The sequence below is a fragment of the Monodelphis domestica genome, chromosome 8, assembly GCF_027887165.1.
Source record: "Monodelphis domestica isolate mMonDom1 chromosome 8, mMonDom1.pri, whole genome shotgun sequence".
In the NCBI taxonomy this organism is placed as follows: Eukaryota; Metazoa; Chordata; class Mammalia; order Didelphimorphia; family Didelphidae; genus Monodelphis; species Monodelphis domestica.
In genome coordinates, this window is record NC_077234.1 from 61030651 (window position 1) to 61057266 (window position 26616).

A 26616-nucleotide genomic window follows, 5' to 3' on the forward strand; every position below is an offset into this window, starting at 1 on the left:
TGGACATAAATGTTTTATTTATAAATTAGTTCTAGATATTTCAAATAATAGCTGTATAAGAAGATGCAGCTAAATTAATATATTTAATATTTTAACAACACTAGTTTCCTTCCTATCTCATGTACCATCTTTCCTCAAAGCTTTTCTTGATCAGTCAGCTGCTTGTGTCTGCCCCAACAAATTTATTTAGCATTTTTAAATATGTTTTCTTCCCTAGTATATATTGTAAGATATTCAGGGACATAGAATCTTCCATTTTTGTCTCCGTAGAACCAGCATTTAATACAGTGACTGGCTGCATTGGAGGTGCTTAATAAATGCTTGTTGAATGATTCATTACACAGAAAGAATACCCATATCACTGATCACAGATTTGTTGAAATGTTGAAGACATCAGAAGTTTTAACACTATATCTAAAAAAAAAAACAATTCAGAAAGTAACCTAAGGTAGGTGAGAAATTAAAGAAGGTTGTTCATGTCATTGTAATTATACAAAGTAAGTAAAATATATTCTGTGCTAAGAAAATATGGGAAGGATGCTCCACTGACTTACTCCTCTCCTAAAATACTGTGTGCATATACCCATCAGAACTCTGATTGGTGAAGGTTAGAGATTTCAATACCAGTACTAATCTGCAACTATCTCAGAGATGCCCAAGTATAAACTTTTAAGAAGTGTAAGATAATTAGGCATGTAATTACATACTAACTTTGGAGAAGAGAACTACCATCTTGTTCCCATCTAAACTGAAGGGACAATATGGTACCCATGAGTGCTGAAACTACAAAATGAATATCATAAAGAATTGCAATTGGGTGATAGTTACTGTAGACAGCTTTATTTATGGAGAGAGAACCAAAACCATTTTGACAAATTAAAAAAAAAAAACTATAGTGTTTCTCTTAGTTGAATAGGAAACACTGAAAAGAAGTGCTACTATTTCAACGTCAGCTGCCCAGGCTGAAACTTGACATTAGTTAGTCAATCAGCATTAAAAACATAGAAACCAACATCATGCCCATAGCCTAGGTGTCCTTACCTTTGGCCCTGGAGGTCCTGGCTGTGCATCCTTGGTATAGCCTGGTTCTCCTTTTTCTCCCTTCATGCCCTGAATACCAGGGAGACCTGGTCTGCCAGCTATACCTGGGTGACCTTCAGTTCCTTTTTTTCCCTTTGGGCCTTAAACAAAGAAATAATCTTTAGATGGTATCCAAGAACAATGGGCTGTTTATGAACTGTTCTAGACCTGGAAATAACTTCTCATCCCCAAAGGACCTGATGTTCCTGAGTTCTTGGACTAATATATCAGTCATGAAAGCATTACAGTAACACAATGAATACCGACTAGAATGATTAAATATTCAATTATCCATCCCTTAATGATCATGTTTTGAAGTATACTTCCATGATTATCTTTTTGCCTGAAAATGTAGTTATCTTTAAAATGAAATGAGATTCAGTGAGATTTCTGATCCATCATGACTTTGAGAAAACTAAGGGGCTTTATGAACTTTAGGAACTTACCTGGTACTCCCAGGTGCCCCATGCTTCCAGGTCCTCCAGTTGGTCCTGGTTTTCCAGGGTCACCCATGGTACCAGGATCTCCTCTGACTCCTTAATTGAAAGTAAAGATTTATTCTCTACAAAATTCACATTAATATCTTGCTTAGAGTAGCCATGCCAACCAGGGGAGATAGGAGATGCCTGAACTAGAGAGAACTAGAGACCTGTCTCTCTATTGCCACATCCTTCCCAGTGACCAAAAAATAAAATAAAATACAATATTGTTCTGGGACTAATACTAAGAAAGAATCAAAAATATTCTGCCATAATGTACATAAACCATCATGATCTATCATTCCTTTTTGTGTTTTCAAGATAAAATATAATAATAGTCTTATCACAGCAGATAGATGTTACTATTTATTTCACAGAAATTTGAAATAAAACACCTTAGCTATTTTAAAAAACCCTTACCTTCTATCTTAATATCAAAGACGGAAGAGCAGCCAGGGGTAAGCAGTTGGGGTAAAGTGACTTGCCCAGGGTCATACTGCTAGGAAGTATCTGAGCCAAAATTTGAATATAGGACCTCTGAATTACAGGTCTGGCACTTTATCTACCATACTATCTAGCTGCCCCTATTTTAGCTTTTATAAAACTTAATGTGGATATTCATGTTATTTTTTAAAAACAAAATATAAATCTCATAAAACTTCAAATACCACTTAGTATTTGGGGAAGAGAGGTGGAGCGAGAGGAATAACTATATTACAATTAATAAATTTATAGTACATTTTAGTCATTTCAAACTAGAAATTTTGAGTAAGGAATGAATGCAAGTCTTTGTGAAAGTTTAAAACTATACTATTTTCTATTTTCTTTTTCTTCCTGAAAGATAAAAGCCATAATATTTTCTATCAAAACTCAAAATCTGTTATAAATATTTTGGGCTAAACATAGACTATTTCAAAATATCTCCTTGTGAGGTTAGTTTAGAATTTGACCTGCTAACAGATTGAATCTCTTTACTTTTGATTTCAGCAATGGCATCTTTGGGATCAGATCTTATAACTTTGGGGGAAATTGAAGTCCCTAAGGTAAGGGTCTCTAATATTTTTTGTGTTGTGGTCCCTTTCAGTAGTGTTGTGAAGCATATGGACCCCTTCTCAGAATATTTTTAATAAGATAAAATATATTGGATTGCAAAGGAACTGAAATATAGTTTTCAAAATATTTTGTCAAAGACATTCACAAATGCAAGGTTAAGAAGCCTTGCTTGTGAGGGATCTTGTGTGTACCAGAATGGCCAAATAAATTTAGGTGCCAGTTTGAAGTCCTCTAAAACACATTAGTTCCCACCTCCCTATTATTTTCTTTAAAGTTAGTTTAACTCTAAAACTCAATGTTTCTGAAACGCTAACATACCTGGCAGTCCTGGTCGTCCAGGTCTTCCATCCCGACCTTGTAATCCTGGTAGACCTGTAGTACCTCTCTCTCCTTTCTGGCCGAAGTCACCCAAAGGTCCTATGGTACAAATGTGGGATATTGGAAAATGCAAGATAGAGTTTCTTGGTGCATAGCTATTCTGCTTAAACTGATATAACAGCTCAGGATGAATTCACCCAAGCTTTCTTTCCTTTACCTTTAACTATTCTCTTTATTTCAGATACCAATAGAATCACAACAGCCTCATAGAGTGGATATCTTCATCCAGGTGCCCCAGTGACTCAGAGATTGGAAACAGTAATATGGAGATCCATATATCTTCATGATTCTGATCCTGGTAAACTTTGTAGCAAGAGGGGTAGTAGAGTTGAAATATTCTATGTAGCTACTTTCATTTCATTTTTCTGCCAAGAAATGTCTGCCATTTTCTATTTCACTTTAATATTCTCCTTTCACTCAGTTCTGCCCCCTCTCTCAGTTGTTCTGATTTTTCTTCCCATGATCCTATACCTCTCTTCTCATTCTGCCTTCCTGATCTAATTCTGTGTGTATATTGTTTCTCTGTTTCCTCTCTCTTCTTCATTACAAAGGTGAACAGGACTAATGTGAACATGTGTTCATCTAATATTACCAGCTAAATTATAAGTTTCCAGGGTCAGGATAAGGTGCTCTATATTTTCATATCCCCCACAAAGCCTAGCACATAGTATTTGTTTAATAAAGGCTGTATGGTTAGAAAATGAATGAAACCTCCCAATAAAGAGTATTTAAAAATAAATAATACTAAATTCTAAGCAGAAACATGTATTGATATGCATTTGCGTATGTGGTCCTTTTTATGTTATAAGCCTCAAAGAATCCATAGTAAATAGTAATCCGAGGCTTTTAAAATTTATTAGGTGTGCAGATTATGTCTCATTTCCAAAGGCTTAAGTTTAAAGAGATTTCAAAGGAATAACGCATCTATTTATATATTAAAATTCTAGCAGAATCATGCCCAAATGAGTGTTAAGCCCACAATTGGGCAAATTCTACTTGAACAATAATTTTGTTAGAGAAATATACATAGCAGTGAAGCTAGACAAGTCAATGAACAAAGCATTACTGTTCTCAGTCTGTGCTAGGTAATCATCCTAAGTAGAAAAAAAAACAGATCAGATTTGCTAATAGTAATAACTGATGTTTAGATAAAAGAGAGGTTTGATTAAATCAATTGCCCCACCTCACTTAAAATGACTACCTTAATCATGTGAGAATTCCCGTTTAGAATCTCTCACTCAAAATCATTAAAACAAAGTACAAAAAGTCCTCCATCATTTTGGAAGGGAAGAAAATCAACATATGAAATAAAATGATGCTCTACTCTGTGAATTGTGGATAAAAATAGCAAGCCAGCTTGGAACCCTAGGCATTCAAGTGGTAGGGAATCTTAGTGGTAGAAGCAGCTCCAGTGAAGCCCCTAAAAAGGAATTTGCTAGGGGAATGAGGAGGAAGGAGAACTTTCATATCTTCGTCTAAACCTTCACTAGAAGATGACCTCATAAACATTGAGAAGTCAGAAGAGATTAGACTTACCATGGATGTTCCAGAAGTGTCTTCCAAATTATTACTGATATGTCTGCATTGGGAACTTAAGGCAAAGTAGACTCCCTGAGGAAAGGCAGACCCAGGACTCTACTAGATGCCCAGCAAAGAGCTACAACACCATGGCTAAAAGGACACCTTTGAGGACCCGTATATAACCATGAAGATGAGAAAAAGACATTTGGCAGCCGCAAACTCTATCATCTCTTTGTCACACATGCTCACTAAGCTTTTGCCCACTCTCCATTGAACAGTGTATGTACTTGTGGGATAGTGTGCCTAGTTTAGATGTTGTTTTTACCCATCATTCTTATCTACCATCTTAGTAAATATGCATTTCTAAAAGTAAATTAATGCTGATTGGTATATTGATTGATATGTTGATAATTGACATGATTAACATGTCAGTTATCAATATATCTAGTGCTAGACCTCTCACTGAAGAAAGAGGTAGTAGTTGGATACACTCTGAGGATCCAAGCTAGAAAGGATGGGAGAGTAGGACTCAGAGCTTGTATTCTATTTATACAATGCTGTAAATTTAATAAAGCATTTTACAAATGAAATATTACAGTTCTCCCTTGGACTTCCTGCATGGAGAAGGAAAGTCTCCACTTTCTCCCCTTTATTCTCTCTCCCAAACTCTTCATTCCCATAGTTATGGACTATTCTAAAGAGGTTTGGTCACTGAGCAACTCATAATGGCTGGAGATGGGGTGAGGTGGAGAGAAATCCTCTCCCTCCCTGTCTTTACAGAAAGTCCAATGGAGAGTTGTTGGTGTCCTAAGTCACATGTACAGAAGAGAAGAATGTAATGTGAGAGATAAAGCTCTCTCCCTTCAAAGTCTATTGAGTTGGCACTTTTCCATGCCCAATATCCAATGCTCTTTGGTGTATTTCCTCAATTGCTAATGGAAGTGAGGAGGGGAGGAGGATCATAGAGAGATTAACCAGAAACCTCGGGCTGAACATGCCCTTTATTAGGAGGTTCACTCACTAGAAAGAGAAAAGTCAAATATTTAGCTCCAGAACTGCCCCAATTCATCAAATGAGGGGGCAGAATAGATTCCTAATTATCCTTATTATACCAACATTATCTCATTCAATACTTCAGGAGCCCTATGACATAGATATGTAGATGCCCATTTTATAGATGAGGAAACTGATACTGACGTTAAATGACATCTCTCCTGTCTCAGAGGTTGAAGGTACCATGTAGAATTAAAATTCAATTCTCTTGACTCCAGTTTTAGTGATTTTTTCCTATATTTGTGCTGGCTAAGGTATCATATTTTTCCTTAGAAATATGCATATATTTTAACCCATGCTTTCTAAAAGGATTGAATTCAATGAGATGCTGAATTACTTCCCTTGATTGTACAGTCCATATGTGTGAGGGCATTGTTGGTTTAAATGCCTGGGTCAAAACATAGCCTAGGTAGGAATGGGTATAGTATCTGGATTTCCTTATAAAAGACTTACAAAATGCTAACAAATTATACAAGTAATCTCTAATAGTCATGAGTTTGTATACCAAGTCAGAGACGATCAAAGCTGTTGCCTGAATGTAACCATTTAGAACACATTAGATCTGGCTGTAAATAAGTTTGTGTCAGTATTGCATTTTGCAACATTACTTAAAACAATTGTAACACCATTTAAAAATATGACAAAACAATAGCATTATTTCCTAAGAAGTTACTTTCCCAGCTAAAAATGAAATACAACTCAGGATCTTATAAATCTGAAAATAATGGATTTTCTGTGTTAAAATGATATGAGAGGTTCCTTTAAAAGACCTGTTGTTCTAACTTTATTTTATTATGAAAGTACTTCACCCCCACCCCTTAAATCCTTATTTTCTGTCTTAGAACTGATGCTGAGTATCAGTCCCAAGTCAGAAGATCCATAAGTGCCAGGCAAATTGTGGTTAAGTGACTTGTCCAAGGTCACTCAGCTAGGAAATATTTGAGGTCACATTTGAACCCAGGCCTGATTATCCACTGAGCCACCTCAGTGCCCCAGAAGTACTTCTTTATGACAGCTTTTTCTAAAACTATTCTTGTGTTTTAAGAGGATATCAGTTTTTCAAAAAGTAACAGAAAATACATTGAATATTTATTTCTTAGAGACTATGAATATTGATGAGCTTTTTGTTCCTTCTTCAAATTGAGTGAAAAGTCAAAAAGCCTTAATTAAGTGCTTAATATGTTCCAAGAACTATGCTAACTGCTGGGGATACAAATACAAGCAAGAAGAAAGACAGTTCCTGCCTACAAGGAGCTTACATTTCTTATAGCGAAGACAAGGAAGACAATTCTTAAAAGAAAAGTAAAAACCTAGGTGGTGGGGAAGATAAGTGGAAAGAAGCCCAAAGAGTCAAAAGAGTTCAGAGAAGACTGAAAGAGTGAATACAGCTGGCTTTACCCTTTACTTAAATTACAAGATCTGAGAGGACTAAAGGAAGGGGCTGCAACACTGGAGGCATCTTTTAGGGTAGGCCACCTACTTGGGTATAGTGAAGAAAAAACTCACTTTGCTTTTTGAATTAATATATAATATTAATATTTTCTTTTTAGCAATCTTATCTTCTAAGTACACTGGATTAAAATTGGCAAAGAAATGAAGACTAGGACCTTTTTTCATCTTGCCTCAATCTTGTTTCATCTCCCTTTTATTCTAAAACTAACTGAATCAAAAATATAAAAATGCCAAGTTGAATATATGTGAATTCCAAACTACTAGGCATATTAGCTAATTGCTAAGTGTGTGTAGTGATTGTAGGTACCTTTTAAAAATGACAATATGTCGATTATATCTGTTGCAGACAAAATTTGAGACTGTACCAAAGAAGAATCCAGTCCTACTGCTCTGGAGGATTGTCTGGAACATTAAGATGAGGTTTTAATTGCAGCCTACATTCTGAGTGTGTAGCATTTTCAACTCCAAAAAACTGGGGTTTGGGAAAGCCTTGCTTTTTAAATATAATTTTGTCTTGACTATAAATGCACAGAAACACAAAATGTATTCAGAAACACACATTGAGTCATCAAATGTGTTTCAAAAGTGGGAACTCGCCTTACCTTCTGGTCCTGGTTCACCTTTCTCCCCTATATCATCTGATATTGCAGATGGGCCTTGATTTCCTTTATTACCTCTTTCACCCTTTGTACCAGGAAGTCCTTTCTTCCCTTTTCTTCCTGGAATTCCCAAGTTACCTAAAAAGAGCAGTAATAACAATGGTTCTTGACTACGGTCTTGGTATAAAATCTTGGGAAAGATTATGGATGATATTTTTACCTCAAACAAAGGGCAACTGAAAAGTTATTTGTAACCACAGGCCCTTAACCTGCATTATTATCTTAAAAAAAAGCTTTCTAAGAATAAAATATGCATGTGTGGACAACATCACCCAACTGTCTCAGGGCTGGAAAGAGTGGAATATCCGACTTTTTCTTTTTGCTTCAAGAAAACATTGGACTCAGTAGAGCTGTCTTGAATGCTCTTATACAAGATCTTTCTCATACAGACACCAGCACTGCCAACCGGAAGTTTGGAGAGCTCAATTTTACCCCAGTCCTTTGGAGAAACCCCTTGACTAGGCCCACTTGTTTGGGTTTGAACTATAGACTTTAAAATGATTTGGGAACCCTAGTGTGGGTGGGATCTGTGGACACAGCAAAAACTGTGGAGTGCCTTTATTTGTGTTAAAGGATTCTCTTACTATGTTAAAGTTCTCTCTGGAAACCCAGCTCTTAGTTTGACCCTTTCCTTTTGTAAATTGTTATATTGCTATATATTGTAAATTGTTGTCCATTGTGGCTGGCTGCTCCCTGATTCCCTGAGGCTGGCTGCAGACCTGGGCTGCCTGCTTGCAGCTTGTCTATGCAGGCTTGCCCTAGGGAGTTCTCAGGCATTTAGCAAGAAACATAATCAGGATTCAAACCCAGGTCTTTTGTCTTCAGGGTCAATCTTCTCTCCACTACTGTATGTATACCTTCCCTGATACAACTTACCCTTGTGTCCTGGGGTACCTGGGTTCCCAGGAATCCCAGGAAGTCCAGTTGTTCCAGGATGACCCATCATGCCAACTTCTCCCTTTTGACCTATGGAATTCAAGCAATGTAGAAGTGTTTTGGATTATTTGAGATGATCAAAGTAAATGAAATAAAATACTTGGGTCAGGTATCTCACACTGCTTAACAGTGGAACAAAGAGCCAAGAGACCTGAATAGACTTATTCTGGAATAGAAACAGACATTAAGAGTTGTGGTGGAGGAATGGTTTGTGGGGTCAAGGTAACAGGATCCAGGAGAGAGACTGCTGATGTTTAGGGTTGGCTCAGGGAGAGGAGAGGGGGTTTGAAGATTTTCCCCCTTCCCCCTTCCCTCTTCCCCTTTCCCTCTGTAGAAGTGAGAAATTGAGAATGATTTTGTAGCAGGAGTTTGGAGCAGCTGAGTGATGACCTGTCAAAATAGTCCCTTATTATACCTCCTTAGCTATGGCTGCTCTCCCAGATTTGCTCTTGTCCCCCCTCCACTACTAGAGACTTAAATATTTCTTCTAAAGAAGATGTTTCTCCCCCTTGAAGCTGTTCATTCACACCTGATTAAAAGCTTGGGGAAAAGAGAACTACTTTAATCTCAATTAACTCAATCAGGGTAATGCAAAGGAATGGATGGCAGGGAAAGAATGGGAAAGGATAGTGGAAAAAAAGGGGGTCCCTGTCTCTAAATATTTTTCCCTCCCTCTTCGAGTTGGGGGGTACTAAGGCTTTGGCAACCTGAGCCCCCTGATAGTCAGGTGAACTGACCCTGGGTTTGGCCCCTTGGCCACAGTTCAGACCCAGGGCAAAAGGAGCTGTGAGGTAAAGTCTGACAGATATTCAAAATGCCTTCTCAGGTTTCTTTTCAATTGGGAAATGTTGGGGGTGGGGAAAGATTTCCAGTCACAAGCTGGAAAAAGTGGGTAACCCTCAGGAGAAAATCTTATTCACCCCTCCCTCTTCAGTTTCTCCAAATTGAGAGAGCAACTGCTCTTCAGAAGGGAACTTTCTGCTCCTCAAGATTCCAGCCTCCTGGGGCCCCTCCCCCATTGAGGTGATCAGATCCACACACTCTTCAGCCTGGCACTTTTTCTTTAGTGCCAGCCTCTGTCAGAGTCAAAGAATAGAGACCAATTGAGTGCCAAGATGGTGAATCAGAGGCAGCAACCTAGTTGGACTTTCTTAATATTCTCCTCCAAATAACTTTAAAATAATGTCTCAAATCATATTTTGGAGTGGCAGAGCCAACAAAAAGTCAGAGTGAGACGTTTCCCAATTTAAGACAATTTAGGAAGTTGTTAGGAGAGGTATGTGACATTGCGGTGGGAGCAGTAACAGCTAAAGGCTTTGGAGGTGGCTGCAACAGCACTAGCAGCAGCTTTGGGAGCTCTCAGTCCAGAAATGTTAAGGATATAAGATGACTGGTCAGAAAGAGATTATTGGGAACCCTTTGTTTGCACTGGATGTAGCTGGCACTGACTGGCAAACTTACTGCTTAAACCCATTTTTGGGTCACAGTTCCAGAGTGGAGTGCTTATGGTCAGTCACAAGGGAATAGGGGCCCCTGTGGCAGTTCCAAGGCAGAGAAGAGTACTAACTCTTTCAGCTACAAGAGAGAATGGAACCTGTCAAAGTTCCAGGGCCAAAAGGGGCCCTAATACTTGAAGCTGCAGGGGAGCAAGGGTTTTTCCTGGATAAATACCAGAGCACAGACCAGAAGAACAGTAACCACACTTCTCCCCAGATCACACTATGTTGGAAGCACTGAAAACTTGCAGATTCCCAGAACAACCAGTAGAGGGAAAAATTCTGAAGCATGGCTCGCCTGCAGATGAGCAGAGCCCAATATTAACATAAAATTTAAAGTCAAGAAATAGTCTGGAAAAATGGGCAAATAACAACAAAATTAGACCATTAAACTATAAAAACTATTTATAAACTTTTAAAATATTTAAAAACTTTATAAAAACTATAAAACTATAAAAACTATTACAGTGTCAGGAAGGACCAAGACACAAACTCAACATGAAAATGGTTAGAAGCAAAGCTTCAAAGAAAAACATTATGGACACGAGCCTAACAAGAATGCCTAGAAAAATTAAAGAGTTGAGAGTAGTTGAAAAAAAGCAGAAATGAGAGTGATATAATAAAATTATGAAAAGTGAATTGAATTAAGTAAAAGAACAAAAACAGCCAAAGGTTTCTGTATGTAGAAAAGAAACTTGCTTATCAATGAGATGGTCAATAGAGGGTCCTTTTTTCCAACATTGGTACCAAATACATCTTTTAGAATGGCAAAAGAATATTGATCCAATTTGGAGAAGAGTTGCCATTCTTTGATTTTTTTTTCCTAGAGGAAAACAGCAAAATGCTTCTAATCTTAGAAAACCAAAGGAATACCCTTAATAAATGCAAGTTTAGGAAGAAATTATCACTTATTTTTGCCATTAATTCTTCAAACAAATAGTTCAGAATAGGTGTCTCATATATGGAAAGAAAATTTATAATTTGAGAAAGTATGCCCAATACCTGGGGGACCTGGATTTCCTGGAGCTCCTGATTGTCCTGCTGGACCCAGAGATCCTTTCTCTCCTTGATGACCTGGCAGTCCTGGTGGGCCAGGTTCTCCTGGGGATCCCGACCTATCTAAGCCTGGTATCCCTGGGTCCCCTTTAGGACCTTCCAAGCCACTGTCTCCTTCAGAAACAAACAGAAAAACCAACCATCAATAACCTCAGTTCATATTTTTATAATCTTTAGGTTCATAAATAGCTTTCCTCAACAACTTTGTGAGATAATTAACGTAAGTAGCTTGATTGACATTGCATAATGAAGACACAGATCCAGAAGTATGAATGGATTCTGCCAGGGCTACACAGCTGGCATTAAAACTCAGGCCCCCTTAATCTGAATGCAGCACTCCTGCCATTATTATGCCATGCTGCCTTTCAACAGCAACAAGAACCCTTCCTCTTCTCCATATCCCCAAACCTGATAAAAATAAAAGGATAGAGTTGGAGTGGCAGCGGATATGGAAATAGTCAAGTAAATATGGGAATTAGATCAATCAGCAAGCATTTAATGAGCACCAACTATATTCTAGACACTGTGTTAGGTGCTGGGGCTACATAGATGAAAATGAGATGGTTTGTATCCTGAAAGAGTTGACATTCTTTTTTTTTTAAACCCTTAGCTTCCACCTTAGAATCAATAGTATCTATTGGTGGTTCCAAGGCAGAAGAGTGGTAAGGGTTAGGCAATGGGGATTAAGTGACTTTCCCAGGGTGACAAGAGTTGACATTCTAATGGGGGAGACAGATTAGACCCTCACTCTTTTCTTTAATATGGTGCAGTGGACAGAGCACTACATTGGGTATTTACGACATTGGAGTTCTAACCTGACCTTGTCTCCATTTAGGAATGTGGTTCTTCTCTGAGGAAGTAAGAGGGAGATACACTAGTTGATCTCTGTCATGCCTCTCAACTCTTATCAATTATATAGTTATTGAAGAATTGTAGCCTCATAGCCAAACAGCTCAATTCACTAGATGCAGAGGGTAGCATTGGCACCTAGATGGTGTCCAACAGTCACTTGATTTAAAATCTGGGGAGCCTTCAGAGTCCTTCATAAATAATAACAGCATCAGCACAATGATGAAAATCTTGGCAAAATGGCCTCCTGTTTTTATAAGCAATATATTAATATGTAGACATTGGTTCTGTTTTAAGGGTTTTTTTTTCTCCCCAAGTGGTGGCAGAGACAGATGACAAACTAAGGAAAAGAAAATTCAAGGTATCTATTAGGTGGGGCGACTTTAAATTCTGCCTGTTCATGCTCCATATCCATTTATTTTAAATTGATGTAAGGCAGCTTTCATATTTTAGTCAATATTTAAGATGATTCCACTTATTTTTGATACTATTGTATTAATCTACTGTCCTGCTCACCTTGCAGAAAATGTCCTCACATTAATCCAATTTATTGATCCAAATGAAGGTTTTGTAAATAAAATCTTTTCAAGCTTTAAATAAACCTTCAATGCTTATGTTCTTCTAGATCAAATTCACAATGTACTCTCTGTAGTAACTTGAAGAGCTTTTCTCTCTTTAGGGTATAAACTGCTGTGTGCCAGTGTTTCTGGTGCCAAGATGATATTTCCAAAGATCATCACTAACTGAATCATCTATTATAAATGTGCCCTTTTCAGTTCATTTTTAAAATGATGTAATGTAGCAAACAAAACTCACACCGGCTGTCCATTTTATTGTTTGACACAGGAGTAGATCTACCTTGTGGTCCTTTTAGTCCATTTAAACCTGGAAGTCCTTGGGTTCCCCTTTCACCTGGTATACATAATCCTGGAAGCCCATTTAATCCTGGAGGTCCGGGAACTCCAGGCTCTCCTGGAAAAGAGAAATGAACCTAATCACATATGTGATACAAGGAATTACTGATACACAGATCAGTACATCTGTGATCTCATTAGTGTGCATACTCTTACAGATAATCAAAGGAATTTATGATCTCATTAACATAGCTATTTCCTCCAGTGACGCAGACTACAACCCACCCGTGACTGTTCATTCTCTGCAACTCTTGGCCATAGTCTCCATATTCTTTTGCCCACAGAAGGTCTTCTATGCTTGCTCCCTTTCTCTTGGCCTGGTGAGGATATCCACAAAGCCCCTAGGATATACATAAATTATCCCTCCATTTTCCAGTGTGATCAGCTTGTCTTCTTTGATCATATAGTTATTTGATGGCTTTCTTTATTCCTGATCTTTTTTAAAGTTCCTTTCAAAATGTGCAGCTTGTTTGTATTTGTTAGCTCATCTCTCTATTGCTCTCAGAGTGATATTTTTCAGTTTATTGAAGACCGAAGTATTCCCTGAGTTATAGAAATAAAATATTGGGATATAAAAAGGTAGTCCTTGTTTCAGGGAGAAGCTTGAGGTTATTAAACTGTTGTGTTTCAGAGGTAATCAGCATGCACTTCTATTGGTTCTGGGTTCAGCATAATGTCTAATTCACACAATGTATGTCCAAGGAAAAATATATGAGTGTACATAACACACATATATGTATATACATATATAAACTCAGTGCTCATTTGCACTGTGTGATATATATATATATACATACATGTGTGAATATCTATATATTCACATATTATTTTTTTGATATTATTTTTTTATTTGGTCAATTTCAAACATTATTCCTTGGTTATAAAATCATTTTCTATTCCTCCCTCCCCTCCCCCCAACCCGACCCTCATGGGTCAAAGGGGATATGGTTGAGGATGTAGATTCTAAATGAACACCCTAGTGCAAATACCAACAATATGGAAATGGGTTCTGATCAAGAACACATGCAATACCCAGTGGAACTGCGCGTTGGCTATGGGAGGGATATTCACATATTATTGACTGTAGACATATTATATATATATATATACACACATATATGCATATTAGATGACTTCTTTGGATTTTCCAGCTAATCTGGACAAGAGGTAAAATTCATTAACTGTTATTACTACAAATTTTGTCTCACTTTGTTTCTGCCCCTTTAGGATGTAACTTTTTTAGAAAGAAACAGACTTATTTCTGATATAAATGAATCCTTTAAATGCAAGGATTTCCTAAAAGAATTGAGACTTAAAAAACTCCTTAGTCAGAAGTGAAATGCAGAGTGACATCGTGGACAGAAAGCTGACCTTGGAGCCAGGAGGACCTGGGTTCAAGTTCCATCTAAGATACTACTAAGATCTACTGCTTTAGTGACCCTGGGCTAGTATTCCCTTAACCTTGCTGTGGCATAGACAATTCTCGAAGAGTGTGTCTTTCAGGGGTGTCCACCTCGGTTAGAAGAGAGAGTTCCCTATATTAGTGAAATTACAGGTCCAGTCTCTGCCTCCCTGTCCTCTCCTCTTCTCAATGAAAGATCTAAGAAACACTTTGCTGCCATCATCATTGGGTATCCAAGAAAGAATAAGTTATTTTTACGAGTAATGTCATGGACCAAAGTCTCACCATGATGCTCCCATTATGTCATGGAGGTGACTGAGGCAAGCTTTGTCAATGAAGTTCTAGCCCTGGCATTTCCCTATCAAGTTACAAAGTCTTTAAGTATTGATTGAGTCTGTCCTGTGAGGATCATTGGGGTTATCTTCAGAGAAACTAATGGCCAAAGAGTTAATCACTTTTCAGTAAATTGTTTGATCAGGCCACCAAGACAAGGCCAGTCTCCTAAGCAGTAGAAAGGTTGATCACGAGTGGATGCAAGATCTACCCAAAGCTTATCTCACTTCTGAAGCAGGGAAGTAAAAATAACAAATAAAAACTTCCTTAACACTTGCACAATAAAGCTTTCTTTGCAGCACTGTGGATCCAGGGCTGGCCTTGGAGTCTCAGAGGAGGAAGGTGTGAGTGGGTTCAAGTCTTAACTCTGATACATACTTGCCTGTGACTATGGGAAAGTCACTCTCTCAGTGGCCCCAGCATTTCTGTAAAAATACTTGACAGGCTAAATCACTGGGAGTTTGCATGCCAGGGTTTCCCTAAATTGACTGGATCACAGATCTAGACCAAAATATATGTTTGGGTTTCACTTTTGCCTGTGTTTTCTCTATGGTGGAATAGAAAACTTTTCCCCCCAAATGGCTTTCCTTCCCATGTGTATACCTCTTTCCTCCCCACCACAACCCCAGGAGCTAACAGATATGATTTCCCCTTAGTTTAGCTCAGCCCAGGTGTGGTTGTCAATAATCAAGCCAAGTACCTGGTGGTCCATTTGGTCCTTCATTTCCTGGGGATCCTGGAAGGCCTGGAAGTCCAGGGAGTCCATTCTCTCCATTTTCCCCTGAATCTCCCCTTTGTCCTTGAAAACCAATTTTTCCTGGTTTTCCAGGCATTGCTGTACCCGGTTCTCCCTAAAAACATAGTAAAGTCATACACAATCCATGAGATTTAGAAGAAAATTCAGGTCACCGAAGAACAAGATGTTGTATTGCTTCAGCTCAGAGGACTTTCTTTGCTGGTATTGTTATGACTTTGAACTAGTTACTTCACTCTGAGCTTCAGGTTCCTCATCTGTAAAATGAGGGAGTTGGACTGGACATAAATGAATGAAAAACATTCAGTGAATACTATATGCCAGAACATTATACCTAGAACTGGTGATACTAATACAAGTCGATAAGAAATGGAGAGCTTCTGCCCTCAAGAAATTCATATATGAGGGGGAGATATCACAAATGGGGAAGTGGAGGCCCCATCTGATATTTTGTTTTAAAAAAGAAAGATGACGATAAGCACCAAAGGGCAATAGGTCATATATGGCCTTAAACTTCTACTGTAAGTTTTTGTTTTTAAAGTGTACCTTTTAATGCAGCAAAGCCACTATTAGATTTATTTCCTCAGGGGATCAGGGGAAAGAACCTTCATATTCTAGAATATTTATAGCAGCTCTCTTTGTGGTGGCAAAGATCTGGAAACTGAAAGGATGCCCATCAATTGGGGAATGGCTAAACAAGTTGTGGCATATAATTGTGATGGGATATGACTGTACTGTAAGAAATATCGAGCAGGTTAATTAAAAAAAAAAAAAAGCCTAGCAAGACCTACATGAAATTGTGGAGTGAAACGAGCAGAACCAAGAGAACATTATAAACAACAACAGAAATATTGTTTGCAGAATGATTTGTGTATGTCCACTTCCAGATAAAGAACTGATAAAAAGAAACAAGCAAGACATAGTTTCATGTATACATATCTTTTTGTTAAATGATGCCTTCTTTAGTGAGGAGAGGGAAAGAGTTTTCTGGGAATCTTAATGTAACAAAAAATCCATTTAAAATAAAAAAGTAAGAAAAATATTTAGGGACCCAAATCATAACATTTTTGGCTAGAAGATATTAAATAGTTTACTTATGTCATAGTACTTCGGAAGGGAGAGAGCTGCTCTTTTTTTTTTTAAAGGTACATTATTGTTTGGCAGCTATATTATTATATACTACATTGTGTAGAGCATAAAAGGCTCTTAGGAATCATCTCATTTAATCCCCTAATTTTACAAATGAATAGAGAATTTTAGACCTAGAGAAGTTAAAGGACTTATTCAAGTTGACACAACTTTAGTGGAAGAGTCAGGACTAAAATCCTATTTCCTTGGTGGCTAGGTTTATGCTTTCCCCATTTTATCTGGTGCCTTCTATTAAAGAGGTGGCATAATTAAATGTTAATCAGTCTAAAAATGCTTCATTAAATGTGTAGTATGTTCTATGTCAGCAGAAGACAACAATCATTTTAAGACAGAAGGTAAGGGTTGAAAAAAAATACATGATGATTATTTCCTGACAAGCCTGTGAGGATACAGCGTGGAACACTGGAAAGAGGGTCAGTTATGTACTTGTTTTTATAGCAGTAAAAGTATACATGTTTTGCCCTTCATATGACACTATGACCTGCCATCAAGCAGCACATGACCAAATTATTTATACAGTAGTAGTTTGAGATTCAGAGTTCACATTTTGAACTTCAAGGTTCAAGTGTTATTCACAACAACTTATGTGCACTAAGTAGCATCAGTATTATTATCACATTTTACAGATGGGAAAACTGAGGCTCAGAAATGTTAAATGACTCTTTCAGAGTCACACAGCTAATAAACATCAAAGACTTGGGTTTCTTCTACTAATTCTTGTAGGCTGAAGGCAGGGATCTCAGGCATTCACACTATAAAATTTTGTCCTGTAACAAGCTCCTCATTCTTGCAAAATAATAGGTCAGAGTTTTAGGTGCAAATCTAGGCCATGCACAGAGCTCTTATTGGTTTCATGGTTTTTTTTAAAACCACTTGGGAAAATGAATCTATAATTTTGGCCTCATTAAGATCAAGCACTAATCATTATACCAGTTGACTCAGGGTCTGAAAGATATTAATGATGTTTTAAAATCAAGGTAAGCAAGTCTTTTAAAGAAGTTAAGAAATATAACTCAAAACATCATCTTGCAGATGACCAGATAGATTTTTTTAAAAGGAATTAGTAAATAAGATAACCTGGTAATTATATGAAACTCCAAAGAAATTTGGGTTTTCTTTTTCTTTCTGCAAGTAAAAATGCTTAATAATGACATTTAAAAAGCTTTATGTCATTTAAAATACTTGCTTAATGGTGTATTTTGCAAAAAAGATAAATTTTTAATGCTTAAGGAATAACCTACTGAGAGTAATCAGGAAAAATGTCAACAAATTCTGCTTCTCTTTTTTAAAAGAAAAGATTAGAAGCTAGCAGTATACAATTGTGCACAACAACCTCAGCCTGCACTTTGATTAAACCAAGTTTGTCATTCTCTCAGACCTTTGCTCCTGGGAGTCCTGGTATTCCAGGCAACCCAGGTTTTCCCATTTCTCCTGGACATCCTGGTGATCCTTTGGCTCCTGGAAAACCTTTGTCCCCTATAAAGCAAGCAGAAAAATCATAGAAATGAAATTATTAAGAGACAGTTCATCTTAAACGTCTACAATTTTGTGTCAGGAAAACTCAAGAGCTAATTCAGTAAAGTTTATTTTTTCTTCTTTTCAGCTCTTTCTATTAGCTCTATTTGCCAGAGTGGGATGGGACCAGTTGTGAAAAGCAAGAAAGCAAGTTATTTTATTAGGAGAAAAACAATACAACTTTTACTGAAATTTAGCACTTACCCTTTTGTCCAGGAGTCCCAGGAACTCCAGTTCCTGGGGATCCTGCTTCACCATCAGGCCCTTGAAGACCTGGGTAACCTCTTGGTCCCATGGATCCTGGATTTCCTAAAAGAAGAAGACCAAAAACAAATCAGCTTTTGTTTATCTTCTGCTATATTTTATTCATTAAAAAACCCTCATCCCACCATCTTTGAATTAACACTGTGCATTGGTTCCAAGGCAGAAGAGTAGTAAGGGTTAAAGCAATAGGGGTTAAAGTGACTTTTCCAGGGTCACACAGCTAGGAAGTATCTGAGGCCATTTGAATCTGGGGCCTCTCATCTCTAGGCCTGGCTCTCAGTCCACTGAGTCATTCAGCTACTTTCTCTTCCCTACTTTATTTTTGTCAAATGCACTATTAGATGCTCAGGTGCCATCTTGGATTCCTCATCCCATCTCACCCCACATCCCTAATTCATCACCAAATCTTGCTGTTTATAATTTTATAGAATCTCTCCTCTGACTCCTTCTGTCTGCTCATATATCTCCACCTTGCTTCAGCCTCCATCACCTCTCACCTAGATTATTGCAACAGTCTCCTAAATGACCTCCTTGACACAAGTGAGTCTTCAATCTAGTACATCCCCCACACAACAGTCAAGTAATTTCCCTTAAATATAATTCTATCATGTTCCTCTACTGTTCAATCAGCTCCAATGGCTCCCTAGTCCCATTAGGATGAACTATAAACTCATATGCTTAGCTTTCAAAGTCCTTCACAAGCTGGCCTCGAAATCTATCTCGTATGTCATTGCCTATTACTCTCCCTCCAACACTCTTCGAAGCCTCTTTCATGCTCCTCACTCCAGCTGTTTCATACTGTACTGGCCATCCACTAGGCCTGGGATACCCTCTTCTCTCTTACCTCATTAAATCCTTCTCTTGTCTATCCCACTTTTAGTGACCTCCCTAACTATTGTTTGAATGCCATCTCTGCATCTATTGATCTTTTTGCCTTACTCTCGTCATACATAGATGTACATGTGTATGGAAATGTATATACTTATTGCCTCTTCTGATGGGATAAAACCTCCTGGTGAGTAGGGACTGTTTCTTTTTATGTACTTGTATTCCCCAGGGCTGGGCACCCAGTGGGTGCCTATTAATATTTGTTAACTATATTTGAATGATCATTGTCTTTTTGTGATAAAATTAAACTAACACTATATAACTAATTCTCTTCTTATTCTTGCCAAAGGGCTTACCATTATGATCCACAAAGTTTAAAATAATTATTACCTCTCTCCCTCTTTCTCTCTCCAGATTATGATTGTGCATGCGTGCATGTGTGTATAGGGCATTCCAGAATGAACCTTTGTAGAATCTCTGTCTTGGGAGGAAATAGAGATAGAGATGGAGAGCAATACATATATAAGAAAAAGAAATTATATATATATACACAGAAAGAAATTTTTCTATCTATATATACATAATATTCTATATTTTAATATCATATGTACATAAAGAAATTTTTAAAATTTCTCTCTCTTCTTAAGATAAGGTTTTTTATAAATATTCAACATTCTGATTTTAAAAATATATATGCGGGAGATTCTAAAAGTCTTAAGTGCAGTTTTAAGGTTTTAAAGCTTATTATTAAAGTTTAAATTTACTAAGCTATTAGCGCTTAAAACTACACTAAGAATTTTTAGGAAACTTTGTACACATCTGGTCTTAAATCTATACTATATATAAAATGTATATGTATGTATACTATACATATATTGTACATTTTCTGTATGTATATATAGAATACATGTATATGTGCACATATGCACATGATTTAAAAACTAGTATTTGATGTGTGTACATACATGTATGCATGCTTTTTAAGCCAGCATTTTGAACTGATACAGAATCTCCATCTTGGGGAAAAAAGATAATTAAATTTTAATATATAATCCTAAAGAAGGTACTCAGTTTACTAAGGAAGAAACTGAGGACCAAGGAAGTGATTTTTTAAAAAACTAGAATTCTCTGATAATCTCTAGAGCACTGTTTCCTCCTCAGAGACACAGTGGGCACCTTTATCTTCCTCAAGCGATTTTAACTATCTGAGAACACTCACCACGGTTATGGGATCAGAATGGGCTCAGAAGTCATAATCGTTAATGGGAAAAAGAGTTGGCACCGTCATGTCAGAGGACAAATAACAAATCCTTTCTCTTCCCATGCCCTCTTTTTAAATTGGATAAGGATGTTTTATGAACTGGATTTAACTAGGTTTTATTACTAAGTTTTCCTTGTCAGGAAACATAGAATACACTCTAATTTTTTATATTTTACTTAGAAGAAGAAGAAGTACTTACCTCTTGTGCCTTGGAGGCCAGGTAGCCCTGGTAACCCAGGAGGACCTGGAGGCCCAGGTACTGGGTTCACTATGCCTGGTTCCCCTTTAGGACCTTAAAAAATGGTAAGGTAGAAAGATTAATATATGGATTGTACATTTCCTTTGCAATTAGGAAAATTTTAAGCACGATTATAAGCAATTCAGAATTGCTAATATTTTATTTTTTCTTAATATTTTATTTTTTCTAATATTTCTAATACACATAACAATTTTAACATTAGTTTGAAAATTTTTGGATTCCAAATTCTCTCTCCTCCCTTAGATGGTAAGCAATTTGATGTAGGTTATTCATGTAACTGTACTTATAATACTATAAAATTTAGTTATTTGTTTTAGATATGTTAACTCTTAAGTTTATCAAGTATTCCTTTCAGGCAGGTAGTTGGAGTAGTAGCTAGAGTAATGGGCTTGGAATGAGGAAGACTCATCTTCATGATTTCAAATCCAGCCTTAGATACTCTCCAAGCTGTGTGACTCTGGAAAAGACACTCAGCCCTATTTGCCTGAGTTTCCTGATCTATAAAAAGGAGCTAGAGGGGGCAGCTGGGTAGCTCAGTGGATTGAGATCCAGGCTTAGAGGCCAGAGGTCCTAGGTTCAAATCTGGCCTTAGACACTACCCAGCTGTGTGACCCTGGGCAAGTCACTTGACCCCCATTGCCTAGTCATTACCACTTTTCTTCCTTGGAACCAATACCCAGTATTGATTCCAAGAAGGAAGGTAAGGGTTTAAAAAAAAAGGAGCTAGAGAAAGAAATGGTGAATCATTCCATGATCATTGCCAAGAAAACTCCAAATAGGATCATAAGTCAGACATGACTAAAATAATGCAACAAATATTTCTTTAAGTTTATTAACTTTCCAGAAAAAAGAAAAAGATGTCCAGTGAGGTCACCATGAAATTCCAGTATGGAAATGTGGTCAGAAGCAGAGAGCAGGCTAAAAATTATAACCCATCAACTGCTTTTTGCTTCCTTTTTAGGTTTATGTAATTTAACTTCTATTTCTCATTGAGATTCTAATCTAAACTCTTTTGTGATTAGATTAGCAATAGTTACACAGTGTCCCGATAGATGTTAACTGTGTTTTAATTGTTTAGTAGCAAACGATAAATTACTTTTCCCTGTATAACCCAGAGGTGATCTTTCCAAAAATCTGAAAATACCAATTCTGGAATTAATCAGGAGTTTTTAAGAGTGGCTCATTGGAGAGGATGTCAAGACATGGATTCAAGAAGACTTGAGTTCAAACCCTGACTCAGAAAATTCTTTATTGTATGACCCAGATAAAATCATTTAATCTCTCTCAGCCTTAGTTTCATTATCTATAAAATGAAGATAATAACATCTACATCATAGTTGTAAGAATCAAATGGAATAATAAATGTAAAATGCTTTGCAAACTTTAAAACTCTATATTAATACTGATATTAAAAGCTTGATAGACCTAGAAATCCATAATGCATAGAAATAAATTGGATTGGATATAAAACCAACCATCATTTCCAGGTGGTCCAGGAAGTCCAGGTACACCTGGAGCTCCCTTTGGTCCAGGTTCCCCTTGTGGTCCATAGTTGGAATGTCCAGCTGGTCCCATGGGTCCTGGGTGCCCAGGGTCACCAGGATTTCCTGGAAAACCTCTATCCCCCTTTTCACCATTCACAACCTATGGGAAGGAAATATAACTGGTTGGTATTTACAGTTTTATTTTATTATTTATTTTACAGGTAAAGTGGAAGTATTTTCTGTCCCTGGCCTCTCTTTTTATGACTTTATGGATTACTCCTTCTAGTTCTTCCATTTAAGGAAATGCTCAGGCCAGCCCTGTCTCAATGTTCTCCAGGTTGCCTCAAAACTTCATCTTCTCTGTGCCCTCCTCAGATACTTTGCTTTCCTCTTGTCCTCTTTTCAGGTGCTTGTCATTTTCAGTAGAATGGAAACTCCTTGAGGGCAGGGACTATTTGTCTTTCCACTTTTATTTTCTTCCTAGTGCTTAGCACAATGTCTGGACCTTAGTAAGAATTTAACAATGCTTGTTAACTATTTGCTATAATTAGAAACGTATAAAAGAATGCACAGCATGCTACATTAATGATAGTCTTTGGGGAAATGTCCCATTTACAATATGCTTCTGTTGAGTGTAGAAGTTTACTTTACTATATTCATCAGTCTGGTTGTTCATTTTGCTGGTGCCCATCATAATCTCTTCTTAGCAGATGACATTGTAGATTGTTTTATGATTTGCTGTGGTCAAATAAACTCATTGCCTGGTGGCCAGCCTTCTTGTGATTTGACTTCCAATTTAGCTAGTTGTTTTCTTAAGATCTTCACCTTTGGATTATTAATCCATCATTAAGCTCATAATTGGAATATGATAAAATCTGATAGTTTATCTTCCAGAACCTAGGTCACCTTCATATTCTCAATCAATCAATTAACAAGTATTACAACAGCAGACATATTCATATAGAAAAATATGCAAAATAAACTTAAGGTGATGGGAAAGCATTGGAATGTCATGGCCCATAGTTGATCCAGCTCATCTCTCCCATGAGTCTTAGAGTTTCAGCACCAGCAATATCTCCTCGATGACCCATGACCTTCTCATCATGGGGCAGGGCTATGGAAGGTTTATTTAGGGAAGATTCATTTGGAATAAAACTTTACTTCAATATTTCATCTCTGGCCTTTTGCTATTTGCGCCATGTCCAATTCAGTGACATTTCATTGCATCAAAACTATCTGGAAGACGCCTTGATTTTTGTCATACAGATGTATGAATCAACATCAGGCTGAGTAAACTTGAGAGCCACGGTGGCATCCTGGCTGGCTTTGGAGTCAAGAAGATTGAAATCCATGTTCTGCCTTTGCGACCATAAGTCATTTAATTGCTTAATGTCTGAACACAGACTATAAATTTGATTGGCTGATCCTTACCTCTGAAGAATGCTTCCATGATGGGAATTCTTCATATTGATGAAATTACTGAGCTAGGGGGTAGGGGGTGGGGGGGGAAGACACCCCAAACCCAACCAAATATAAGTGTTTATGATACTCTTTTAGGCTGGCCTTTATTTTCTGTGATGCATAAACTTACACTCATGTTGATATACATACTTATACTTACTTTTGCCTGTATTTGAAGATGAATGATTCAAGAATTTTCTATAAATGCAAATCCTATAAAAACAACTTATAGTTCTATAATACTCATCCCGAGTACACAGAATTAAAGATTCTCATAAAACACTTGATGCTAACTCTCTGACGCATAGAAAGTATTGGTGATCTTATTGCAGGTTCTCCTTCCATGTTACATGAATTGCTGTGGCTGACAATGCCATCACCTAGTGGCCAACATTCTAGGGATGAGCCTCTCTGAACTTGACTCTGAAGTTCATCCTTGAACAACATACAGACAATCTCTCACTGGCCCTTTACTTGAAGTTTTTCCAGATTGATAAGCTCTTCCAGAGTCGGTGTGCCATTGACACAAACATTAAGAGTCCAGGACCAACAATGGCCCAAAGAGAGCTTGGAGAAGGACTTTAGTGGAGGGTTAACTATTTAAGTACATAAATACATAACTTTTATATAAGTTGCTTTATTACTAGTTAATTTTAATACTAGTTAATGTTACTAATACTAATTAGAATTACTAATATTAATTAGAATTAATTTTAATACTAGTTATTATTTCTAAAAAAAAACCAAATTAACCAGTAATAAGGCAATGTATGCAAAAGTTATGGTATTTACTTAAATAGCTAGCCTCCCACTAAAGTTCTACTCCAATTTCTCAATAACACTTAGGTGGCGCAGTGGGAAGAATGTTCAGGTCTGGAGTCAAGAAGACTCATCGTCTTTCTGAGTTCAAATCTGGCCTCAGACCCTAGCTTTATGACCTTGGGCAAGTCCCTCCACACTGTTTTGCCTCTGTTGTCTCATCTGTAAAACCTGCTATTGAAGGATATGGTGAACCACTCCAGTGTCTTTGCCCCAAAAAGCCCCTAATGGGGTCAGAATGCGTTGAACGTGACAAAATAATAACAACAAATGAATTGTAATGGTACTTTACATGACTCAATTCTAGCTATTCTCACTCTTTGGAAGCAGGTCGTTTTTTCCTTTAAATTAAACTTTATTTCAAATACAATGAACATAATTAAAAAAAAAAAGTTATTCTGTACAAACCGGTTCGCCTTTTGGGCCTGGCAATCCTTTCGAGCCAGGTTTTCCGGGGATTCCATCTGAGCCCTTTTTCCCAAGGTCTCCTCTGATCCCTGGGTCCCCTCGATCTCCTACTTCTCCTTCTTGTGATGTTTCACCTTTTTCTCCCTTTAGTCCTTGATCACCAGGAGAACCTGGGAATCCCTAGTGAGAATCAGAGATAAACTTATTTACATTTTTCTGAAAATTTTTTCATAGTTATCTTAAATACACACAGTAGTACCAGGCATTTACAGTGAGTTTTCTGGTTCACAGAGCTCATTTAGGTACATTATCTCATCTGATTCTCCTAACAATCTTGTGAGGTAGATACTATCATCACCCACATTTTACAGGTGAAGAAACTGAGACCAGGAGGATGAAAGAGCCTTTCCACAGTTTACACGATTAGAAAGGGTCTGAAGTGGGATCTAAACCCAACTTTGAAGCATCTTGTTAACACCAACTTCATTCACATGTATTGTGTCTGATGCAACAAAATATCAACTCCTATGTTGTATTTGTTTAAATCCTTTCTGTTTGGGTATACCGTAGCTAATTTTTTTTGCAATTTAATTTATTCATGCTGAAAGTAAACACTTTTCAAAATAAAAAAAAAACACCACCAACTTTAACTTATTATATATCAAAACCTTTTAAGTTTTGAGGAAAACATCATAGTTCTGTCACTCAAGTGGGTACTCAAGACTCACCATGGCGGAAAATAGCAACACCTAGTGGCCAACCTGCCAATGTTGTGTTCATTTGACTGTTCCACTAACATGCTTTTGGTGGAAAGTTGAAAATTATTAAACTAATCCAGAAATTATTGGTGTTTGCTATTAATGACAATAATCCCCCAAACTGGTTGAACTTTGATTGTCTTTAATTCTCATTCAAAAAAGTGAATCCTGTTTTCTTTTAGTTGATTGGTGTCCCCACCCTCCAGAGTCCTCTGATTATGGAGTTTGGGGGAATAAAAGTGATGGAATTCCTGAATGGTCTCTCTAAGCAAAAGTAAATGATGTATATGGTTGTCAGCAGGACAGTCGTGTCTTCTGTCCAGGTATGTGCCATCTCTTAGTGTGGCTGAATTCACAGTCTACCATAGTCTCACAGCTTCATCTCAAAGAAATGGAGGATGAGGCACACTCAGGAGATTTAGTGGAGGCTTGACAAAAATACCCCCCACTCTACTTTCTTTTATTCTGATCCCCTGAACTTGGAGGGACAAATGCTTTGAAGAAGTAGATTTAAATTTGAGCCCACTTTCCCCAGAAACTAGGATGTTTAAGGAAGATTGTGCCCCTAGGGATTATAACTTCTATTTTTGCTATAATTTGTTAGGAAATATATTTTTGTAAAAATTAACTGATGAGGAGGTGGCTAGGTAGCTCAGTGGATTGAGAGGTGGGAGGCCCTGGGTTCAAATCTGGTCTCAGACACTTCCTAGTTGTTGTGACCCTGGACAAGTCACTTAACCTCCATTGCTGAACCTTACCACTCTTCTGCCTTATAGCCAATACACAGTATTGATTCTAAGATGGAAGGTAAAGGTTTAAAAAAAACCCTAATTGATGTTAATTGGTTAAATGATGCTGGAGTTTTAATCACTACCCATTAATACTGAGGCAAGCAATTTCATTAGAGAACATCTCCCTCCTCTCATGCAGTACCTATAGAACACTGAGTGGAAAATACATCTTTGTTCTAGTGGACTGGACTCATTGCTCTGAGT

General features: G+C 37.4%; 1 protein-coding gene across 1 annotated transcript in view; it reads right to left on the reverse strand.

Annotated features, from left to right (window-relative positions):
• COL4A3 (collagen type IV alpha 3 chain) overlaps positions 1-26616 on the reverse strand; it is a 174583-nt gene that overhangs the window by 35265 nt on the left and 112702 nt on the right. Inside the window, 13 exon segments of the mRNA XM_056808486.1 lie at positions 1042-1181; positions 1527-1616; positions 2931-3029; positions 7619-7753; positions 8552-8641; positions 11110-11277; positions 12871-12984; positions 15362-15512; positions 17943-18040; positions 18284-18388; positions 20632-20724; positions 22167-22335; positions 24864-25043. Coding sequence (XP_056664464.1) covers positions 1042-1181; positions 1527-1616; positions 2931-3029; positions 7619-7753; positions 8552-8641; positions 11110-11277; positions 12871-12984; positions 15362-15512; positions 17943-18040; positions 18284-18388; positions 20632-20724; positions 22167-22335; positions 24864-25043 — 1632 coding nt within the window.